We start from the raw sequence: 22101 nt of genomic DNA, 5'->3' as shown, positions 1-22101 counted from the left end.
TCTACCTCGTTATATCTTGTATTCCCTGTAATATAACAATTCTGGAGCTTTTTAAAAAAAAAAAAAGTTATTGAATGAGTTATCTGAGAACCCATGAGTGAGCTCCTTGGTAGGGGATGAATTGTTAGAATATGGACAAGAAAGAAGAGATGAAAAGTAGTAGAGTGAGATTGTGGAATCCTGTCACCCGATTTTTAGGAGGGGGAACAGCAGCTGGTCCACACTGGCTGCAAAAAGAGATCAGAATATGGGGGTAGGTGGCACACCATGCTGCTCTTCCCTCCTGACTGTAAACTGTATGACAGCAGGACCTTTCAATCAAAATATTTAAAAAAAAAAATTGGTTTTATAAAATGTTTTTGTGCTTTTTTTCAGGCATGAGCTTCTAGAAGAGGCCTGTAGACAAGGACTTCCATTTGCTGCCTGGGATGGGCCTACTGTTGTTTCTTGGTTGGAGGTATAGTACAAATGCATATGCAGAGTATATGCCTTAAAGGGAATCTCCCCATCGTGAATTATTAAGTCATTTTTTGTGCAAAATTCAATTCAATTATTTTTCTAATGTATCTTTATCCTGATCTGAACTTTCTTTTCAGAGTTCCAAATATCTTCTAAAGAGATATCATTATTACTACCTACATCCACCAGCAGGGGGAGTTTAGAAGGTTACTGCAATTCAGATTATAACAGTATGCAGAAAACTCCCCCTAGTGGTGACTGCAGGTAGCACGTTATCTTTGTATAGCTAAATCTATGCTGAAGATTTGGAGCCCTGTATAAAATGGGGCAAAAGGCATCAGAAATATATATTAACTAATAAATCAACTTAATTATATGGAAAGAAAATAAATTATGTTTATAGGGGCATACCAGCTGCAAACAATTCTATTCCATAATCATGCATTGTGTCAAAATTACAAAATAAGACTTTAATACGCCCCTGCCTCTCAATTTGCGAAAAATATAATATAAGTATACATATCTCACCCCTTTAATTATAAAGAATCATGATATCAAAAAAATCTAGGAATAAAATAAACATTATTTGGTATTGTCGCATCAGTAAAAGTCCAATCTATCAAAGAAATAAAATTATCTAAGCACCGTAAATAAAAAAAGAAATCAAAATCTAGAATGTACTGTTTTTCGGTTATCGCATCTCCAACAAAATCTGTAATAAAATAGCGATGATATCATAGCAAGTACCATATAATGGTATCAACAAAAATGTCCGTTGACCACTCAAAAAATTAAGCCCACAAACAATTCCATAGAAAATTGAAATCGATACAGGTCTCAGAAAAAGGTGAAACACAACGATGATTTCTTCTTTTGCAAATTTTTTTTTCCCACTTAAAGGGAACCTGTCACTTGATTCATGCTTCCCAATGCATGAATCCAAGCCTGTCTGCACTATTGCAGATAGGTATATTTTTCTCTGAAATGTTCCAGCAAGAGTAGTCCAGCGCCGCCCCTGGCCAGTACTTGCAAGCGCTGCCCCTATCCATCTCTTGCAAGCACTGCCCCTGGCCATCTCTTCCAAGCACTGCCCCTGGCCGGCTCTTCCCATCGCTGCCCCTGATTTGCTCTTCCCAGCTGTTCCCCTGACCTGCTCTTCCCAGCTCTGCCCCTGGCCTGCTCTTCTAAGCGCTGCTCCTGACCTGCTCTGCCCCTTGCCGACTCTTCCCACCTCTGCCCCTGGCCTGCTCTTCCAAGCGCTGCCCCTGGCCTGCTCTTCCAAGCGCTGCCCCTGGCCTGCTCTTCCAAGCGCTGGCCCTGGCCTGCTCTTCCAAGCGCTTCCCCTGGTCTGCTCTTCCAAGCGCCTCCCCTGGCCTGCTCTTCCAAGCGCCGCCCCTGGCCTGCTCTTCCAAGCGCCGCCCCTGGCCTGCTCTTCCAAGCGCCGCCCCTGGCCTGCTCTTCCAAGCGCCGCCCCTGGCCTGCTCTTCCAAGCGCCGCCCCTGGCCTGCTCTTCCAAGCGCTGCCCCTGGCCTGCTCTTCCAAGCGCTGCCCCTGGCCTGCTCTTCCAAGCGCTGGCCCTGGCCTGCTCTTCCAAGCGCTGGCCCTGGCCTGCTCTTCCAAGCGCTTCCCCTGGTCTGCTCTTCCAAGCGCCTCCCCTGGCCTGCTCTTCCAAGCGCCGCCCCTGGCCTGCTCTTCCAAGCGCCGCCCCTGGCCTGCTCTTCCAAGCGCCGCCCCTGGCCTGCTCTTCCAAGCGCCGCCCCTGGCCTGCTCTTCCAAGCGCCGCCCCTGGCCTGCTCTTCCAAGCGCCGCCCCTGGCCTGCTCTTCCAAGCGCCGCCCCTGGCCTGCTCTTCCAAGCGCCGCCCCTGGCCTGCTCTTCCAAGCGCCGCCCCTGGCCTGCTCTTCCAAGCGCCGCCCCTGGCCTGCTCTTCCAAGCGCCGCCCCTGGCCTGCTCTTCCAAGCGCCGCCCCTGGCCTGCTCTTCCAAGCGCCGCCCCTGGCCTGCTCTTCCAAGCGCCGCCCCTGGCCTGCTCTTCCAAGCGCCGCCCCTGGCCTGCTCTTCCAAGCGCCGCCCCTGGCCTGCTCTTCCAAGCGCCGCCCCTGGCCTGCTCTTCCAAGCGCCGCCCCTGGCCTGCTCTTCCAAGCGCCGCCCCTGGCCTGCTCTTCCAAGCGCTGCCCCTGGCCTGCTCTTCCAAGCGCTGCCCCTGGCCTGCTCTTCAAAATGCTGCCCCTGACCTGCTCTTCCTAGCTCTGCCCCTGGTCTGCTCTTCCTAGCTCTGCCCCTGGTCTGCTCTTCCAAGTGTTGCTCGTGACTTGCTTTTCCCACCTCTGCCCCTGGCTTCTCTTGCAAGCGCTGCCCCTGGCCTGCTCTTCCCAGCTCTGCCCCTGACCTGCTCTTCCCAGCTCTGCCTCTGGCCTGCTCTTCCAAGCGCTGCCCCTGACCTGCTCTTCCCAGCTCTGCCCCTTGCCGGCTCTTCCCACCACTGCCCCTGGCCTGCGTTCCAAGCACTGTCTCTGGCCTGCTCTTCCAAGCACTGGCCCTGGTCTGCTCTTCCAAGCACTGCCCCTGGCCTGCTCTTTCAGGTGTTTCCCCTCACTTGCTCTTCCCAGCTCTGCCCCTGGCCTGATCTTCCAAGCGCTGCCCTGGCGTGCTCTTCCAAGTGCTGCCCCTGGCCTGCTTTTCCCAAGCGCTGCCCCTGGCCTGCTCTTCCAAGCGCTTCCCCTGGCCTGCTCTTCCAAGCGCCTCCCCTGGCCTGCTCTTCCAAGCGCCTCCCCTGGCCTGCTCTTCCAAGCGCCTCCCCTGGCCTGCTCTTCCAAGCGCCTCCCCTGGCCTGCTCTTCCAAGCGCTGCCCCTGGCCTGCTCTTCCAAGCGCTGCCCCTGACCTGCTCTTCCAAGCACTGCCCCTGGCCTGCTCTTCTAAATGCTGCCCCTGGCCTGCTCTTCCAAGCGCTTCCCCTGGCCTGCTCTTCCAAGCGCCTCCCCTGGCCTGCTCTTCCAAGCGCCTCCCCTGGCCTGCTCTTCCAAGCGCTGCCCCTGGCCTGCTCTTCCAAGCGCTGCCCCTGACCTGCTCTTCCAAGCACTGCCCCTGGCCTGCTCTTCTAAACGCTGCCCCTGGCCTGCTCTTACAAGTGCTGCCCCTGGCCTGCTCTTCCCAGCTCTGCCCCTGACCTGCTCTTCCCAGCTCTGCCTCTGGCCTGCTCTTCCAAGTGCTGCCCCTGACCTGCTCTTTCCAGCTCTGCCCCTTGCCGGCTATTCCCAACTCTGCCCCTTCGCTTCCAAGTGCTGGCCCTGGCCTGCTCTTCCAAGCACTGCCCCTGGCCTGCTCTTCCATGCGTTTCCCTTGACCTGCTCTTCCCAGCTCCCCCCCTGGCCTGCTCTTCCAAGTGCTCCCCCTGGCGTGCTCTTCCAAGCGCCGCACCTGGCGTGCTCTTCCAAGCGCTGCCCCTGGCCTGCTCTTCCAAGCACTGCTCCTGGCCTGCTCTTCCAAGTGCTGCCCTGGCATGCTCTTCTAAGCGTTGCCCCTGGCCTGTTCTTTCAAGCGTTGCCCCTGGCCTGTTCTTTCAAGCGTTGCCCCTGGCCTGGTCTTTCAAGCGTTGCCCCTGGCCTGCTCTTTCAAGCGTTGCCCCTGGCCTGCTCTTTCAAGCGTTGCCCCTGGCTTGCTCTTTCAAGCATTGCCCCTGGCCTGCTCTTTCAAACGTTGCCCCTGACCTGCTCTTTCAAGCGCTTTTAGTGCATTTGTTCTGTGGCCTTGGCAGGTAAGCATCTTTGCCTCTTCCAAGTGCTGCACCTGGCCTGCTCTTTCCAGCTCTGCCCCTGACCTGCTCTTCCCAGCTCTGCCCCTGGCCTGATCTACCAAGCACTTCCCCTGGCTCCAAGTGCTGCCACTGGTCTGCTCTTCCAAGCGCTGCCCCTGGCCTGCTCTTCCAAGCTTTGCCCCTGGCCTGCTCTTCCAAGCTCTGCCCCTGGCCTGCTCTTCCAAGCTCTGCCCCTGGCCTGCTCTTCCAAGCGCTCCCCCTGGCCTGCTCTTCCAAGCGCTCCCCCTGGCTTGCTCTTCCAAGCGCTGCCCCTGGTGTGCTCTTCCAAGCGCTGCCCCTGGCCTGCTCTTCCAAGGGCTGCCCCTGGCCTGCTCTTCCAAGCGCTGCCCCTGGCGTGCTCTTCCAAGCACTGCCCTGGCATGCTCTTCCAAGCGCTGCCCTGGCGTGCTCTTCCAAGCGCTGCCCCTGGCCTGCTTTTCCCAAGTGCTGCCCCTGGCCTGCTTTTCCCAAGTGCTGCCCCTGGCCTGCTTTTCCCAAGTGCTGCCCCTGGCCTGCTCTTCTAAATGCTGCCCCTGGCCTGCTCTTCCAAGCGCTTCCCCTGGCCTGCTCTTCCAAGCGCCTCCCCTGGCCTGCTCTTTCAAGCGCCTCCCCTGGCCTGCTCTTCCAAGCGCCTCCCCTGGCCTGCTCTTCCAAGCGCTGCCCCTGGCCTGCTCTTCCAAGCGCTGCCCCTGACCTGCTCTTCCAAGCACTGCCCCTGGCCTGCTCTTCTAAACGCTGCCCCTGGCCTGCTCTTACAAGTGCTGCCCCTGGCCTGCTCTTCCCAGCTTTGCCCCTGACCTGCTCTTCCCAGCTCTGCCTCTGGCCTGCTCTTCCAAGTGCTGCCCCTGACCTGCTCTTTCCAGCTCTGCCCCTTGCCGGCTATTCCCAACTCTGCCCCTTCGCTTCCAAGTGCTGGCCCTGGCCTGCTCTTCCAAGCACTGCCCCTGGCCTGCTCTTCCATGCGTTTCCCCTGACCTGCTCTTCCCAGCTCTCCCCCTGGCCTGCTCTTCCAAGCGCTCCCCCTGGCGTGCTCTTCCAAGCGCCGCACCTGGCGTGCTCTTCCAAGCGCTGCCCCTGGCCTGCTCTTCCAAGCGCCTCCCCTGGCCTGCTCTTCCAAGCGCTGCCCCTGGCCTGCTCTTCCAAGCGCTGCCCCTGACCTGCTCTTCCAAGCACTGCCCCTGGCCTGCTCTTCTAAACGCTGCCCCTGGCCTGCTCTTACAAGTGCTGCCCCTGGCCTGCTCTTCCCAGCTCTGCCCCTGACCTGCTCTTCACAGCTCTGCCTCTGGCCTGCTCTTCCAAGTGCTGCCCCTGACCTGCTCTTTCCAGCTCTGCCCCTTGCCGGCTATTCCCAACTCTGCCCCTTCGCTTCCAAGTGCTGGCCCTGGCCTGCTCTTCCAAGCACTGCCCCTGGCCTGCTCTTCCATGCGTTTCCCCTGACCTGCTCTTCCCAGCTCTCCCCCTGGCCTGCTCTTCCAAGCGCTCCCCCTGGCGTGCTCTTCCAAGCGCCGCACCTGGCGTGCTCTTCCAAGCGCTGCCCCTGGCCTGCTCTTCCAAGCACTGCTCCTGGCCTGCTCTTCCAAGTGCTGCCCTGGCATGCTCTTCTAAGCGTTGCCCCTGGCCTGTTCTTTCAAGCATTGCCCCTGGCCTGCTCTTTCAAGCGTTGCCCCTGGCTTGCTCTTTCAAGCATTGCCCCTGGCCTGCTCTTTCAAACGTTGCCCCTGACCTGCTCTTTCAAGCGCTTTTAGTGCATTTGTTCTGTGGCCTTGGCAGGTAAGCATCTTTGCCTCTTCCAAGTGTTGCTCCTGGCCTGCTCTTTCCAGCTCTGCCCCTGACCTGCTCTTCCCAGCTCTGCCCCTGGCCTGATCTACCAAGCACTTCCCCTGGCTCCAAGTGCTGCCACTGGTCTGCTCTTCCAAGCGCTGCCCCTGGCCTGCTCTTCCAAGCTTTGCCCCTGGCCTGCTCTTCCAAGCTCTGCCCCTGGCCTGCTCTTCCAAGCGCTCCCCCTGGCCTGCTCTTCCAAGCGCTCCCCCTGGCTTGCTCTTCCAAGCGCTGCCCCTGGTGTGCTCTTCCAAGCGCTGCCCCTGGCCTGCTCTTCCAAGGGCTGCCCCTGGCCTGCTCTTCCAAGCACTGCCCCTGGCGTGCTCTTCCAAGCACTGCCCCTGGCGTGCTCTTCCAAGCGCTGCCCTGGCGTGCTCTTCCAAGCGCTGCCCTGGCGTGCTCTTCCAAGCGCTGCCCCTGGCCTGCTTTTCCCAAGTGCTGCCCCTGGCCTGCTTTTCCCAAGTGCTGCCCCTGGCCTGCTTTTCCCAAGTGCTGCCCCTGGCCTGCTCTTCCAAGCGCTGCCCCTGGCCTGCTCTTTCAAGCCTTGCCCTTGGTCTGCTCTTTCAAGCATTGCCCCATACCTGCTCTTTCAAGTGCTTTTAGTGCATTTGTACTGTGGCCTTGGCAGGTAAGCATCTTTGCCTCTTCCAAGCGTTGCCCCTGACCTGCTCTTTCAGCTCTGCCCCTGACCTGCTCTTCCAAGCACTGCCCCTGGTCAGCTCTTCCAAGCACTGCCACTGGCCTGCTCTTCCAAGCGCTGCCACTGGCCTGCTCTTCCAAGCGCTGCCCCTGGCCTGCTCTTCCAAGCGCTACCCCTGGTCTGCTCTTCCAAGCGCTACCCCTGGTCTGCTCTTCCAAGCGCTACCCCTGGTCTGCTCTTCCAAGCGCTGCCCCTGGCCTGCTCTTCCAAGCGCTGCCCCTGACCTGCTCTTCCCAGCTCTGCCCGTTGCCGACTCTTCCCACCTCTGCCCCTGGCCAGGTCTTTCCAGCACTGCTAGAGGTAATTAAAAGATCTATTCCTGTGTACATACATTAACGAGAGCTCTCAGTCACCGGAAACAGCGCTGGGAGAGCTGGAGATGGCGCCGGACGTGTCTCATCTCCTGCTATGGATTCGTCATTTTTATTACACCCTTAACTCCATCATAAAAACAAATATAAAAAACTCTCACCTCTTACCATTGTCCATCCTCTTCCTTTCACAGCTATGGGTAGGGATGCCAGCCTGGTACGTGGCCGCCTGCCGCGCCAACGTGAAGAGCGGAGCCATCATGGCAAACTTGTCCGATACAGAAATCCAGCGAGAGATTGGGATCAGCAACCCTCTCCATCGTCTGAAGCTGCGACTCGCCATCCAGGAGATGGTCTCTCTTACAAGTCCATCAGCACCGGCCACTTCACGCACGGTGAGACCTCGTATCCTGACGTACTGCGTGTGTGTGCGTATGAGTAGTACATTAACCCTCTCACCCCTTACTCCTTTCTGTCTAGTCAACAGGAAACGTGTGGATGACCCATGAAGAGATGGAGACGCTGACCGCTACTACTAAACCCGTGAGTAGTGTGAATTAATCATGGAGTCGTCTCTTTAAAACAAGGGGGGGGAGGGGGCCAAAATCACTTTTTCCATCAAAGCCGAAAACAAAGTTAGTGACGTCTTTTATGAAGCAGCATCACTAATACATTTTGCCACGTCTGCTTCATTTCTTAGTCCCCATGGGACCACAGTACTAACTGGCCAAGAGCAGCGTCCTCATCAGCTGTACTAGGATGCGTTGCATTCCATTTTCTTTCCTATATGTCCGCTCTGTGTCTAACCTGTTGCTCTTTTCACTACTTCTATATCCTCTTTTTTATTTTTTTTTTTACACTCTCGCCCCCATGGTCAGGAGACTAAAGAGATCAGTTGGGAGCAGGTAGGTGGACTTGTGGAAATGTGAGGAAAAAAAAAAAGAAATGCATGTTACATAAATGCCGTTCCCTTCCTTTTCCCCTCTGTTCCTATCCGGGTTCTCAGTCTGCAAGATCAAGGAGTTTTGTCTAATCATGATCAGTGTTTTAGAGAAGGTCTGTCTAGGCTTCCTCTTACAGGCCCTATCCTACAAATTCATTTTTTTGGGCTTTATCCACTCTCCCCGGGTCCAGCATCCAGTGGCGACAGCTGCTCCTGACATCACATCGACAGCGCTGCAGCCAATGAGCTCATTGGCTTTGCCTAAGATGGCAGTTCAATTATTGGTTGTAGCGCTGTCATCATGATATCAGCGCTGCAGAGACTGAGTGTTCGACCTGGGGAAGGTGAGTAAAGAGCCAATTTGTTTTTTTTAACAAACTACAGCCGGGGGAACTGGGGTAATAAAAAAACCCTGAAAACCCCTTTAAAGCCCTTGTACACATTGGACAGCTTTTTTGTCAACTCCACACATACACAAAAAGGCTCGGCCAATCATTCCAGTGTTTTCTTTGATCATTTATAAATGGAAAAGTTTGTGTTTCAGAAGTCACTGTAGATAGAAGCCCCATAATTAGATGTATTAGCCTTCCTCCAACAGTTTTATGTAGTGATTAATCCTGCAATGTCTATGGCAGCAACTTATTCTCAGGTAGATCGGCAGCAGAATGGATCCTAGATCATCCATTGGGAGAGAATCTGGAGGCCCCCATAAACAGCCCCCATAAACATTAGAAATTGAATGTCAACAGGTTTGACCAACAATTTCAGTCTGTGTTTAGAACCTTTAGATTGGGACCCCCAAACATGGGGTGGTCTCAGGAGTGATAGGCTGCAGCTGTGATCTTGACCTAAGTGGTCAATTTCCCTGCAGCAGCTCCCCACCATAAGGAAAGTATTAGTATGCTTTCACATGCAGAATTTTTTTGTAGCAAATTCAACTAAATTTGCACCCACTTATGCTGATTTTGTGCAGAGTTCTTTTTCCGCACCTAAATTAGAATGAAAAATCTGCATCGGAAATTGATGTGCTGCAAGTTTCATAATGTACACCTCTGGTCCATTTTCGTGCAGAAAAATGTCACAACATGTTGGTGAGGTTTGGGTCAGATGTGATCCATGTGGCTGTGAATTTTCTGTGTGCAAATTTAGATGGGAAACCTGCAGCATTTCCGTGGAACTTAGGCTACATTCAGACATTGCAGAAAATATTTGCTGCGGATTTTGTTACAAATCGGTGTCAAATTTACAACGAATCCGCATGTATTACTAAGCAAAGACTAGGGTGAAATCCGCAATGAAAATCCGCACAAGAATGTGCATGATGCGGAAATAAAATCCATTTTTGTGCTGATTTTTTTTCTTCAATGAGTGAATTGGTATTTGAAAAATCCATATATTTGTATTGCAAATTTTTCTGAATTTGTGTGACAAATTCGAGAGATGTGATCTTGTCCTTACCCAATTCCTACTGAAATTTTGTAGAATGGACATGCCAGGTTCTTTAAGGTGGAGGACACACGATTCCTAGCCCCTCTCCTGCTCCATTAAAGAGGAATGGACATTTCATATTTTCCTCCCTGACGCATGCTGATTCTTACATTGACAGATCCTGGCATATGGAGACATGAATCACGAGTGGGTCGGTAATGACTGGCTTCCGAGTCTTGGTTTACCCCAATATCGTAGTTACTTCATGGAGTCCTTAGTCGATGCCAGGATGTTAGACCACCTGAGCAAAAAGGAGCTTCGAGGACAACTCAAAATGGTAGATAGTTTCCACAGGTGGGTATAAGATTTTCCTAACTTGCTTACTTGTCTCTTTGAGGACCCAATGTCTCCAGGGGATGTCCTGAGCGGTGGAACCACCTCTAGGATGTCTGTATGACCTAATAGGATATATGGCTCGTCCTGAAAACATACACACTTTAATCTAAACTCTACAAATGTTTTATTTTCTATTTGTATTTTTTAGGGTTAGCCTTCATTATGGTATCATGTGCCTGAAGAGACTGAACTATGACCGTAAAGAACTGGAGAGGAGACGAGAGGAAAGCCAAAATCAACTGAAAGGTAAGAGAAAAGGCTGTCAATGAAGGATATTTGCCCAAACTATTTTGAATATTAAAAGTTTTGAAAAAAATATCATATCAAGTGGTGGCCCCTTCACGATGATGGCTCAGCATAGACCTCAAAATCACATGTGAAGTGTCAGGATATGATTGACCTGTTTTACAATGTAAGACCTTGTTAGATATAATAACATTAGAGCCGGCCACTCTAATGAGACAAGGAAATGTGCCATATTTATGGGTAGCTTGGAACTGGTGAATGAGAATTTTTTTTGGTGCCACCTATGGTCGACTCAACTTAAGTGATCCTTGATGTTGTGGGGTCTCTTAGCCCACATACGGTAAGTGCTGCTAATTTAAAGGCTTGAATGTCAGGATAGGTTCTGTTTAGTAGTTTATGAATGATCCTGTGAATCTGAAGCATCAGGGAATGCTATGTGTGGACGAATGATACTTGTTCAGGTTTGGTGGCTGAAGTATGGGATGGTAGTGTGGTTCATGCCCTACCTTACCAATGTTTAAGGAGGTTGAAAGGATAGTCTCTATCTTGGAATTTGCTTAACGTGTAGAGAGGGAGGATAGCTTGATCTGAGACAATTTTGTAGACTCTGTGGAATTGTGATCTAGGGAGACTATTTTTAGTTGATCTAGGATGACAACTGTAGTAGTGTAGTAGATTATTATGATCTGTGGATTTAGTGTAAAGGTCCCTGGCCAGAAACTCTTCAGGGTTCTTCAGTACCAATGTGATAGGAAAAGGTATTTTATGGGGATCATGATTAACAGAGAACTTAAGCTCTGGTTGGATGGAAATAAGTGTAGAGACAAAGATGGTGAGTGTATAGAGTGTGCATTGCTATATGCAGAAGACGTCATCAATGTATCTGAACCAACATATAGAAAATTGTAGGAATAGTTCATTGGTGTAGACATGTTAAACCTCAAATAAGTTCATGTAATAATCATCATCAAGTAGAAAGTAATTTTTATACAGTACAGTGGACAGAAGTTCTAGACATAGTTGGATAGAATCGTTGTGGCTGCCCACTCACTTCCTCCGAATGTCTTGATTTGTCCAAAATTTAGAACAAAACTGTATTGCAAAACTGTTTTTAGCCGAAAATACATTCATTAAATTAAAAAAATGTCTCCAGCGTTTGACAACCCTTTTAACTGTTGCTGTCAGACATTTAAGTGTGCCAGCGGCATTTAAAGACTTCTATATGGTGACCCTCAGTTCTAAAGGCCATCAACCCTCTGCCTGAGGTGGGTGATTTGTATTGACATCAACTCAACTGAAAAATTTAAAAAATTTGCTCTAGGAATATGGTGAATGACCAAATATTACTTTTTTTTGTTTGCAAGTTTCTTTTTTCAGTGCAAAAACTGTTATTATATACTGTATGAATTTGGCGTAAAATCAAAACTCATTAAACATTGGCAGAATTGCTGTTTTCTTTTTTCACTATTTACCTCACTCCAAATTATTTTCCCGTTTTTCATTACACTATATGGTCATATAAATGGTGTCTTTCAAAACTATAACTAGTCCTGAGTGCTATATAGATGGAAAAATGAAAAAAAAAGTTATGACTCATTGAAGAAGAGAAAAAAAAGAACAAAAATGAAAAATTGACTGGTCTTTAGGGGTAATATGCCAGGTGACCTCTACATTGTCAAAGTCATAGCCTAAGTCTCAGTGATTACAGGAGAACAACCAGCTAATTATTATTATACATTTTTATAGCACCATTTATTCCATGGCGCTTTACATGTGAAAAGGGGCAAATATAGACAAGTACAATAAACATGAGCAATACAAGATACACATAAGTACAGAAGGAGAGAGGACCCTGCCCACAAGGGCTCACAGTCTACAGGGGATGGGTGAGAATACACTAGGAGTGGGTAGAGCAGGTCGTGCGGCGGTTCAGTAGACTGAGGTTCACTGCAGGTTATAAGCTTGTCTAAAGAGGTGGGTCTTCGGGTTCTTTTTGAAGGTTTCTATGGTAGGCGAGAGTCTGAGGTGTTGGGGTAGAGAATTCCAGAGTATGGGGGAAGCACGGGAGAACTCTTGTATGCGGTTGTGGGAAGACGAGATTAGAGGAGAGGAGAAAAGGAGATCTTGATAGGATCGAAGGTTGCGTGTGGGTAAGTACTGGGAGACCATGTCACAGATGTATGGAGGAGACAGGTTGTGGATGGCTTTGTATGTTATAGTTAGGGTTTTGAACTGGAGCCTCTGGACGATGGGAAGCCAGTGAAGGGCTTGGCATAGGAGAGAGGCTGGGGAATAACAAGGAAACAGGTGGATTAGTCTGGCATCAGAATATAGGGTGGATTGGAGTGGTGCCAGAATGCTGGCGGGGAGGCCAGAGAGTAGGAGGTTGCAGTTATCAAGGCGGGAGATGATAAGGGCATACACTAGTGTTTTTGTGGTGTCATGGTCAAGGAATTTGCGAATCCAGGAAATATTTTTGAGTTTGAGACGGCAGGAGGAGGCTAGGGTTTGGATATTTGGCTTGAAAGAGAGGGCAGAGTCGAGGATCACCCCGAGGCACCGAGCATGCGGGACTGGGAAAAGTGAGCAGCCATTGACATTGATGGATAGGTCTGGTGGAGGGATAGAGTGAGATGGGGGAAAGATTATGAATTCTGTTTTGTCCATGTTCAGTTTTAGAAAGCAAGCAGAGAAGAAAGATGAAATAGCGGACAGACATTGTGGGATTTTGGTCAGTAAGGAGGTGAGGTCAGCTCCAGATAGGTAGATCTGCATGTCATCGGCATAGAGATGATAATGCAAACCGTGGGATTGTATGAGCTGTCCCAGGCCGAAGGTGTAGATGGAAAAGAGTAGGGGTCCTAGAGCCAAAACATGAGGGGCATTCCAGCTGATAAAATTTCTTGCTTTATTGAAAAAATTAAAATAGTACAGCGGCTTACTCCTCAAGAATGGATGAATGTGCTATGAGGCACTGGAATAACAGCTACGCGTTTCGACCCTACATGGGTCTTTATCTGTGATATTTTAAAATTTCTTGCTTTATTGAAAAAATTATCAGCTGGAACACCCCTCATGTTTTTGTCTACTATCAACTATCGTTTGGTCCAGACGAGGTTCCGTGCTGTGGCTGTGGTTGGTGAGCTGGCTATGGCTTCTTTTAGCCCATTTTTTTTTCTATTTGTGCAAGTCCTAGAACTGAGCCTTGGGGAACACCGACAGAGAGGGGGTGAGGTGAGGAGGTGGTGTGGGAGAGAGAGACACTGAATGTTCAGTCTGTTAGATATGATGAGATCCAGGATAACGCCAAGCCTGTGGTGCCCAGAGATGAGAGAATCTGGAGCAGGAGGGAATGGTCCACAGTGTCGAAGGCAGAAGACAGGTCCAGGAGAAGGAGGACAGAGTAGTATCGCTTGCTCTTGGCGGTTAGTAGGTCGTTGGTGACTTTAGTTAGGGCAGTTTCAGTTGAGTGATGCAGTCGGAAGCCTGATTGTAAGCGGTCAAAGAGGGAGCAGGAGGAGAGGTGGGAGGACAGTTCAAGATGGACATGCTGTTCCAGTAGTTTTTAGGCATAAGGGAGAAGAGATATCGGGTGATCGCTAGACACAGACGATGGGTCGAGGGAGGTATTTTTGAGGATGGGTGTGATCGAAGCATGTTTGAAGGATGAGGGGAACACACCATTTGTGAGTGAAAGGTTGAAGAGGTGTGTTAGAGTAGGGATAAAAACTGTGGCGAGGTTAGGGATGAGGTGGGACGGGAGCGGGTCAAGCGTGCAAGTGGTGAGGTGTGATCGTGAAAGGAGGGTGGAGAGCTTATCTTCTGTCATGGTGAGAAGTTGGTTTTTGAGGAGCAGGGCTGAGCAGCTAAGAGGGGCATTGGGGGATGTAGGCCAAAGCTTTCCCTGATCGTATCAATCTTCTGCTTAAAGAAGGAGGCAAAGTCTTCAGCGGTAATGAGATGAGAGGGAGGAGGTGTTGGGGGACGGAGTAGAAAATTGAAAGTGTTGAAGAGCTGTTTAGGGTTATGAGACAGGGAGGATATGAGAGATGAGAAGTAAGTTTGCTTTGCGGCAGTGAGTGTGGATTTGAAGCTGGTGAGGGACTGCTTGTATGCGGTTAAGTGCTCGACAAAACGGGATTTCTTCCATCTCCGCTCAGCAACCCTGGAAATCTGTCTTAGTTCTTTGGTCAGGCTGGTCATCCAGGGCTGCCTGTTGATTGTACGAGTTTTGCTATATGTGAGGGGGACGGCCGAATCAAGTGCTGCTGTTATTGTGGTGGTATAAAAGGTGGCAGCAGCATCTGTGTCATGAAGTGAAGCTATGTCTGTATGAGGGAGGAGGGACTTAGTGAGATTAGTATGGGAGCAGAGGCAGGTGAAGATAAGGTCCAACGTCTGACCATCTTTGTGAGTGGCCGCGGAGGACCATTGAGTGAGGCCAAAGGAGGCAGTGAGCGATAGAAGTTTGGAGGCAGCTGGGGTGGAAGCATCAATGGGGATGTTGAAGTCACCCATGATGATAGAGGGGATGTCACCAGAGAGGAAGTAAAGCAGCCAGGTGGTGAAGTGATCGAGAAAGGTGGAGATGGCTAGTTCTGGCGGGCGGTAGATCACAGCCAGCTGGAGGTTGGAAGGGGAGTAGATGCGGACGGAGAGCAATTCAAATGAGGGAAGAGTAGCGGAGGGTGGTAGAGGAATTGGGGTAAAGGAGCAACTATTGGAGAGGAGCAAGCCAACTCCTCCACCACGTTTGTTGCCGGGGCGAGGGGTGTGAGAAAGATGGAATCCGCCATAAGAGAGTGCAGCTGGAGAGGCTGAGTCAGAGGGGGTGAGCCAGGTTTCAGTGATACCAAGAAAGGAAAGTTTGTTGGTGATGAAGAGGTCATGGATGAACGACAGTTTATTGCAGACTGAGCGTGCGTACCATAGTGCTCCAGGTAGGGGGACCGGAGGAGTGGGGGCTGGATGAATAGGTATGAGGTTATCATGGTTGCAAAAACGTGTAGAGGACCGTGGCAGGGTGTTAGAAATGAGTGTGTGGATTTGGAGATACGTCGCCAGCAATGAGGAGTAGCAGACAGAGCATTAGAAGGTGCGAGCAGGATAGGACATGATGTGGCCGTGTGTGTCTGGAGAAAAAGGATTGTATGTGGAGGAACAGTTCTGAGGAGAAGGTGAGGTGGCTAGAGAGGATGGAGGGGGAAAAGACTAGTCCCTTACTAGGTGGGGGGATTACAGGAGATCGGGCAAAATAGAGAAGTATGGGGGTGAACGTTAGAAGAAACCGAAACAGTCCAATTCTAGTCTAATTCAGAGTAGCGTAATTAGAAATCTGTAATTGGAAATATGTAATTTGAAATAGATGGAGCAGACTTCGTCTGGGGCTGACCCAATGGTACTAATGGTAGATTTTCATTATTTAGATATTTTGCTCTTCTTTCACAGATGTCATGGTCTGGTCCAATGAACGGGTGATGTGCTGGGTGCAGTCTCTGGGGCTGAAGGAGTATGCCAATAACTTGCATGAGAGCGGAGTCCACGGATCTCTTATTGCATTAGATGACACATTCGACTGTAACGACCTGGCGCTGCTGCTACAGATCCCAACACAGAACACGCAGGTCAGTCTCAAATTAGTCAAGTGTTTTTGGCAAATTATATGAAAAATATTTTCCTGCTATTGCTTTACTTTTTTAACCTCTCAGATATTTGTTAGATTCAGATAGTTAGGGGGTCCATTTTTTAAGTGGTAATTTTTAAAGAGGACCTGTTAATTACTCAAAAAGCTTGATTTAAATATCTTATAAAAAAAATCCCTGAGCTCCCCAGATTCTGCCATTTTTTCCATTTTGTGCTACGTCACTCCATTGCAGAGATATTCACATTTGTTGTTTTTCAAGCGCAGTATGTGAAATCTCCGCCTGTTGTGCAACTGAATGTTTCTTTGGAGTCATTGCTGGGGGCGTGTCACCCCTCCCAGATGCTGCCAATCACAGCACAGCATCTGTTGTAGCAGTTTTAGATGTTGCTAAGCTGTGATTTGCAGTATCTAGGAGGATGGGGTGTAAGTACACATTTCCCTAGAGGAATCTGAAAAAACGCCCAGTTGCACTACAGGCAGACATTTCACATACTGAGCTCCAAATGTGAATATCTCTGTAAGACCGGGGTCACACTAGCGTATGGCATCGGATGCGATATGCTAATGACCCTCGGTTCCTGCTCTACTGTGAGCGTGAGCCGAGTGTCATGCTACTGTGCTCGAAGCCTCTCGCACAGAGAATCGGAGCACAGCTGCGAGGAGGCAGAGAAACTAATTTCTTCATTTCCTCCATTGTCGTGGTCAGCGTATATCGCACAGCACTCTGATGATATCTGAGTGATGTGCGCTGTCTCACTTGCACCCATAGACTTATATGGGTGCAAGTGAGCCAAGACTCAACCGAGTGTCAGTGACAATCGCAGCATGTAGAATACAGGCGAGAAAAAAAAGGTGATGGGAGCTGCCCCATACATTAACAGTGGTCCAAGTGTTAGGCTATGTGCACACGATGCAGATTTGCTGCAGATCCGCAGTGTTTTTTTCCGCACAGAAACGCTGCAGATCCGCACTGTGATTTACATTACAATGTAAATCAATGGAAAAAAAAAAAGTTGTGCAGATGGTGCAGAAAAATCAGTGCGGAATTGCTGCGGATTTAAAAGAAGTGCATGTCACTCCTTTTGTGCGGTTTTGCTGCAGTTTTCCACCTGCTCATTCTACAAATCCGCAGGTGGAAAACCGCAGTAAAACCACTAAAAAAAAGAAGAAATCCGCAGGAAAAATGCAGTCATTTGACCTGCGGATTTCATAAAATCTGCGTGGAAAAATCCGCGGGAGGATCCGCACTGTGTGCACTTAGCCTTATGCGATGTTTTATCGCATAACACTCGTCCGTATTCAACGCAAGTGTGACCTCGGCCTTATGGAGCGATGCAGAGCAAGACAGAGAAAAGTGACAGAATCAGGGGAGATGAAGGAGTTTTACAAGGTATTTAACAAAATTTTTTTTAGCAAGCAAGTGGTCCTCTGATGAGCGTACACACATGCTGCTTTTGATGTATGTGGTGCGATTGAGAGATTTAGGGTTCCTGGGTTGTCCCCTAGTTTTTTCAGTAACAGATAAACATGACAAAAATGAATAAACCCCTGTACTCTTATTTCCATGGATGTCTTTTTTTTATATTAGGGATAATGGTCAATATTGTAGTAGTATTGGGTTTAGTACAAAGAGCGATACAATCTCTCCTCCTCCAAGATCAGTCCCTGCATACCATGGAGGCAGCCACTGGGGACTTTCCATCAGTCCTTTGGATGGAGTCTGAACTCTTCACCTGGACACCACTGGGTCTATTATTTATGCAGTGAGCGTCTCCGGGCTTGTCTCCTGTCTACGCTGTTGTCTCTGCTTTGTCAGCGTTGTCTTTATCCAGGCGTTATTAACCCTCTCTCCTTTCTCAGGTGGCTGTACTGATGGGTTGTCTTTTGTTGTTAGGCTCGGCAAGTGCTGGAAAAGGAGTATAGCAATCTCATTACCATGGGGACGGAGCGGCGACTCGACGAGGTCAGCAACTACAAAACCCACCATGTCTAATGTATTCCAGGGGGCTAATCTGTGACTGTATGTAAGCTGTCCAAGGGTCAGAGCTCACGTTAGGTTATCATAGGTGGGAAAGTCAGTCTATCTATCTATCTATCATCTATCTATCTATCTATCTATCTATCTATTATCTATCTATCTATCTATTATCTATCTATCTATCTATTATCTATCTATCTATCTATCTATCTATTATCTATCTATTATCTATCTATCTATCTATTATCTATCTATCTATCTATCTATCTATTATCTATCTATCTATCTATCTATCCAGTATGTATCTTTTATCTATCTATCTATCCATCTATATATCTATTATCTATCTATTATCTATCTATATATCTGTTATCTATCCATCTATCAGTTATCTTTCGATCTATATCTATCTATTATCTATCTGTTATCTATCTATTATCTATCTATCTAGTATGTATCTTTTATCTATCTATCTATCCAGTATCTATCTATCTATTATCTATATATCTGTTATCTATCTATCTATCTATTATCTACATATCTGTTATCTTTCTATTATCTATCTCTCTATTATCTATCTATCTATTATCTATTTATCTATTATCTATCTATCATCATCTATCTATCTATCCCATATCTATCCATCTATCTATTATCTATCTATGATCTATTTATCTATTTCTATTCTAACAGTATAGAAGGTTACGAATAACAGAATATTATAGGTAGATGGTTGACCCAGCTTAGGGTAAGGAATTTTTTCCCTATGGAGAAAATTGGCTTCTACTCTGCGGGTTTTTTGCCTTCCCCAGGATCAACAATGCAGAACAGCTGCACTAAAAATAGGCTGAACTAGATGGACATAAGGTCTTCCTTCAGCCTTCAAAACTATGTTACTATGTTACTATTTATATATCTATCATCTATTTATCTATCTTTCTATTTATTATCTATCATCTATCTATTTATCTATCTGTTATCTTTCTATTATCTATCTATCTATCTATTATCTATATATCTATCTATCATAAAATGTCAGCATTACCAGGACTTACATGGAGCATAAGGGCCCCGTCACATTTAGCAATGCACCAGCGATCCCGACCACGATATGACCCGGTCAGGATCGCTGGTGCATCGCTAAATGGTCGCTACTGAGCTGCCAAACAGGCAGATCTCAGCAGCGACGCAGCAGCGGTCGTTAATTACCTGTCAGACGCGGCGATGATGACGCTCGTCGGTGCCAGCAGGAAGCCGCCGACGAGAAACGGCCCAGCGGGGGGGCCTTTCAGAGGTAAGTATCACATGTAGCAATATCGCTGCTGCATCACAAAATCGGTGATGCTTTAGCGATATTGCTAGCGATATCGCTATGTGTGAAGCCCCCTTAACTTTTGAGAATTGCAGTATTTTACACTCCTGAAAAAATACAATCTCTGTGCCCTCGCCGGCTGTGAGGCTCATGTAGGGTACTAGCTGGCCATCTCTTTATCGAATAGGTTGTGGAAACACAGTCCTCGGTACGTTCCTCGCCCGTAAAAACACTCACACTTTGCTTTTGGTGAGTGGACCACCCATATAGTCTGCTGCATTACCTGTACAACCCTGCGGTCTATGTTTCTGTTACTGAAATAAAATATTTGTGCATGGGCCAAAACACAGAGACATACCGGATCTGTAACGGGGACAGAAGATTTCTTTGACCGGCCCTACAATCTAAACAGGGAATGAGGAGACGGATCAGGCAGGATGACTGTCCACGGTGATGTGCCAGGCCCTGTGTACGGCGCGGTGGCGCTGCCCGCAGGGGATGCGCTTTGAGTCACTTTCACGGCTGGCTGAGCACACTTTGAACAGTGACCCATTGCGTGTGACTTGAGTGAGCAGAATGGAGATTATGCCCTGTAGACATTACCCTGAATGTCGCCGGAGAACGGCAGGGATTAACCTATTATATCCAGAAGAAACTTCTTTTCCCTTTGCCCATTAATAGAATTAATCCAGAGGAAAAGTTTTGTCTTATTGTCCTATATATATAAAACAGCTTCATAATGCATTTAGAGAAATGCACAATCTGTGACAGATTACCTGTTTTAACATGACTTTTTCCACCCTGTAAGTGAAGATGGGTCCTTAAAAGGATTATTCCTATTTTCATGCATGGACATTTTCTGATAGAGCTTGTAAAAGCGAGCCCTTTTGCAATTTACTGCTGGTTAAAATTTGCAACCATTCTTCATAGACTACTTTGTTTACAACTCGTTGGTTAGGAGACCGACCACCGCTAATGTCTAGCTTGTAAGCGCTGCGCTAAAAATGACAAGGATTAAAAGGTAGCAGAGTTCTTCAGCGATTTTGAACCAGCCTCACAACAAGCTCTTGCAAACTCAATGTAAAAGAAATGTATATGCGCTGTGCATGTTCTGCTGTCTAGCAGCGATGGTCGGTCTCCCAGGCAACGAGATGGCGCCAAAAAGAAAAGTGTTAATATCTTAAGAACGGCTAAATATTTTAACAAGCAGTAAATTGCAAAATTGCTTGTTTTTACAAGCACTATCCAACACTATTTATTCTTGAAGACAGAATATAACCCTTTAAGCTGACCACTGGTGACCAATGCTTTGTTCCCTTTTAGGACAGTGCCAAGACTTTCAGTCGGTCTCCCTCTTGGAGAAAAATGTTCCGTGAGAAGGATCTCCGAGGAGTAAGTCCAGATTCAGCCGAAATGTTGCCGGCAAACTTCCGAACTGCCGCTGTCTCTTCCATTACCTCACCCGCTGTGCAGCTACGGAAGATGCAGTCTGAAGGTAGCGTTATGTGGGGAAGTGATATAGGATGCCAGGCAATGTTCATAGGATGTTTACAATGACAGGCACAGGGGTCTTCTGCAGACCCCCTGCTATCATGACAACCCATTGGTGACCCGCAATCACTTGACAGTGGTGGCGAAGGGTGTGTCTTGTGATGCGCTTTCGGGCAGTGTTTGTTAAATGCAGCTCTCAGAGATTGACAACAGCATTTAATTAGTTAACAGCTGCAGGTGGATCTCGGATCCATCCGTGGCTGTTAGATGCACATGACAGCTGATCAGATCAGCTGTCATGTGCAGGGAAAAATGTGGACTCAGCGCCGGAGCCTGCATCAAAAGGCAAGGAAAAAACCTTGAATGTACTTATACGTCCAAGCTTGTGAAGGGGTTAAAAAGGGCCTTTTAAAAAAAAAAAATGTAAAAATTCCCTAAGCTCCCCTGATTCTGCTGCTCTTTTTCCACTTTGCTCTGCATCACTCCATTGCAGAGATATTGACATTTGTTGCTTTTGGAGCACCGTATGTGAATGGTCTGCTTTGTAGTCCAACTGGGTGTTTTTTTACAGTCTCCGCTGGAGACATGCGCTTTCACCCCTCGCTCCCACATGCTGCAATCACAGCCAAGCAGTGTCTGGGACTGCTAGGTCCGCTGCCGAGCTGTTATTGGCAGCAGGCAGGAGGGAGGGGTAAAAATGCACACGTCCCAAGAGAAGACAATGAAGAAACGCCTAGCTGAACTGCAAAGCAGAGATTTCACATACTGCTCTCCAAAAGAAACAATTGTCAATATCTCTGCAATGGAGCAATGCACAAAACTGAAAACAGCGGCAGAATCGGCGGGAGCTCAGGGATTTTTACAGAGTGTTTAACTCCCATGTCTTTTGGCCAAGTGAAAGGCCCTTTTTCAGAAATTACAATGGGCCTTGAAACTGGTGATAACCAGTCATCACTTATCTGTTATTCATGAGCCGGTCTGCAGGACAGATAATGGAGTTGTTTTTTGGTGTACATAGGCTGCATCTTATAATAAGTTCCATCTATATTTTCAGGAAGCCCCTCCAGCAGCCAGCGAGCAGACAACGTCTCAGTCAGAACCTATTCCTGTTAATGCCGTCTTCATGCGGTGAGTGGTGAGCGAGGGAGGATGGTGTTTCAGAAGGTGTAAAAACGTCTTAACTTAGAACCGTGATGCAGAGGACCCTGTTCCGGAAGTAACTTCATCGCCTGCACCTCAAATAGATGTCTAAGAATTTACCAAGTTTCCTGTACATTCTGAAAAGCTCCTTACAAATCTGCATGAACGACAATTCCCTAATTTAACTAGTATTTTGGGAAGTCTTGAAGCGATATGTGTTAGTATGAGATTATTTCTATTCTTGTAATCTTCATACTATTGCTAAATATTTAAGAGGTTTGTTCCATCCAGACAGCCCCTTTTTATATGCTGGCATATAAAAAATGTATTTTTAAAAACATTTCAGTATTTTTTTTATTTTTTTTCATATTACAATCTGTATTAGAAAAAAACTTGCAATTTTAACATGCTGGTCAATGGTCACTGGGGCTATTTCATCTTTT

At 48.2% G+C, this 22101-nt stretch overlaps 1 protein-coding gene across 7 annotated transcripts in view; it reads left to right on the top strand.

The window, feature by feature from the left end:
* The window catches only part of PPFIA3 (PTPRF interacting protein alpha 3), a 136385-nt gene that overhangs the window by 102711 nt on the left and 11573 nt on the right, over positions 1–22101 (top strand). For 5 of the 7 annotated variants that reach the window (XM_073570947.1, XM_073570951.1, XM_073570948.1 and 2 more), the window contains 10 exons: positions 376–457; positions 7275–7475; positions 7561–7623; positions 7959–7985; positions 9630–9805; positions 9996–10093; positions 15542–15717; positions 17632–17700; positions 20351–20522; positions 21573–21646. In XM_073570947.1, the coding sequence (XP_073427048.1) occupies positions 376–457; positions 7275–7475; positions 7561–7623; positions 7959–7985; positions 9630–9805; positions 9996–10093; positions 15542–15717; positions 17632–17700; positions 20351–20522; positions 21573–21631 (1123 nt within the window). In that variant the 3' untranslated portion in view covers positions 21632–21646. The remainder of the gene's footprint in view (positions 1–375; positions 458–7274; positions 7476–7560; positions 7624–7958; positions 7986–9629; positions 9806–9995; positions 10094–15541; positions 15718–17631; positions 17701–20350; positions 20523–21572; positions 21647–22101) is intronic. The other 2 variants (XM_073570952.1, XM_073570950.1) reach the window with 1 other exon arrangement.

The sequence above is a fragment of the Dendrobates tinctorius genome, unplaced genomic scaffold (genome assembly GCF_039654945.1).
Source record: "Dendrobates tinctorius isolate UK_male_01 unplaced genomic scaffold, ASM3965494v1 ptg000028l, whole genome shotgun sequence".
Classification (NCBI taxonomy): Eukaryota; Metazoa; Chordata; class Amphibia; order Anura; family Dendrobatidae; genus Dendrobates; species Dendrobates tinctorius.
The sequence above is the reverse complement of the archived record's forward strand: the minus strand, read 5'-3'. Positions and strand labels throughout refer to the sequence as shown.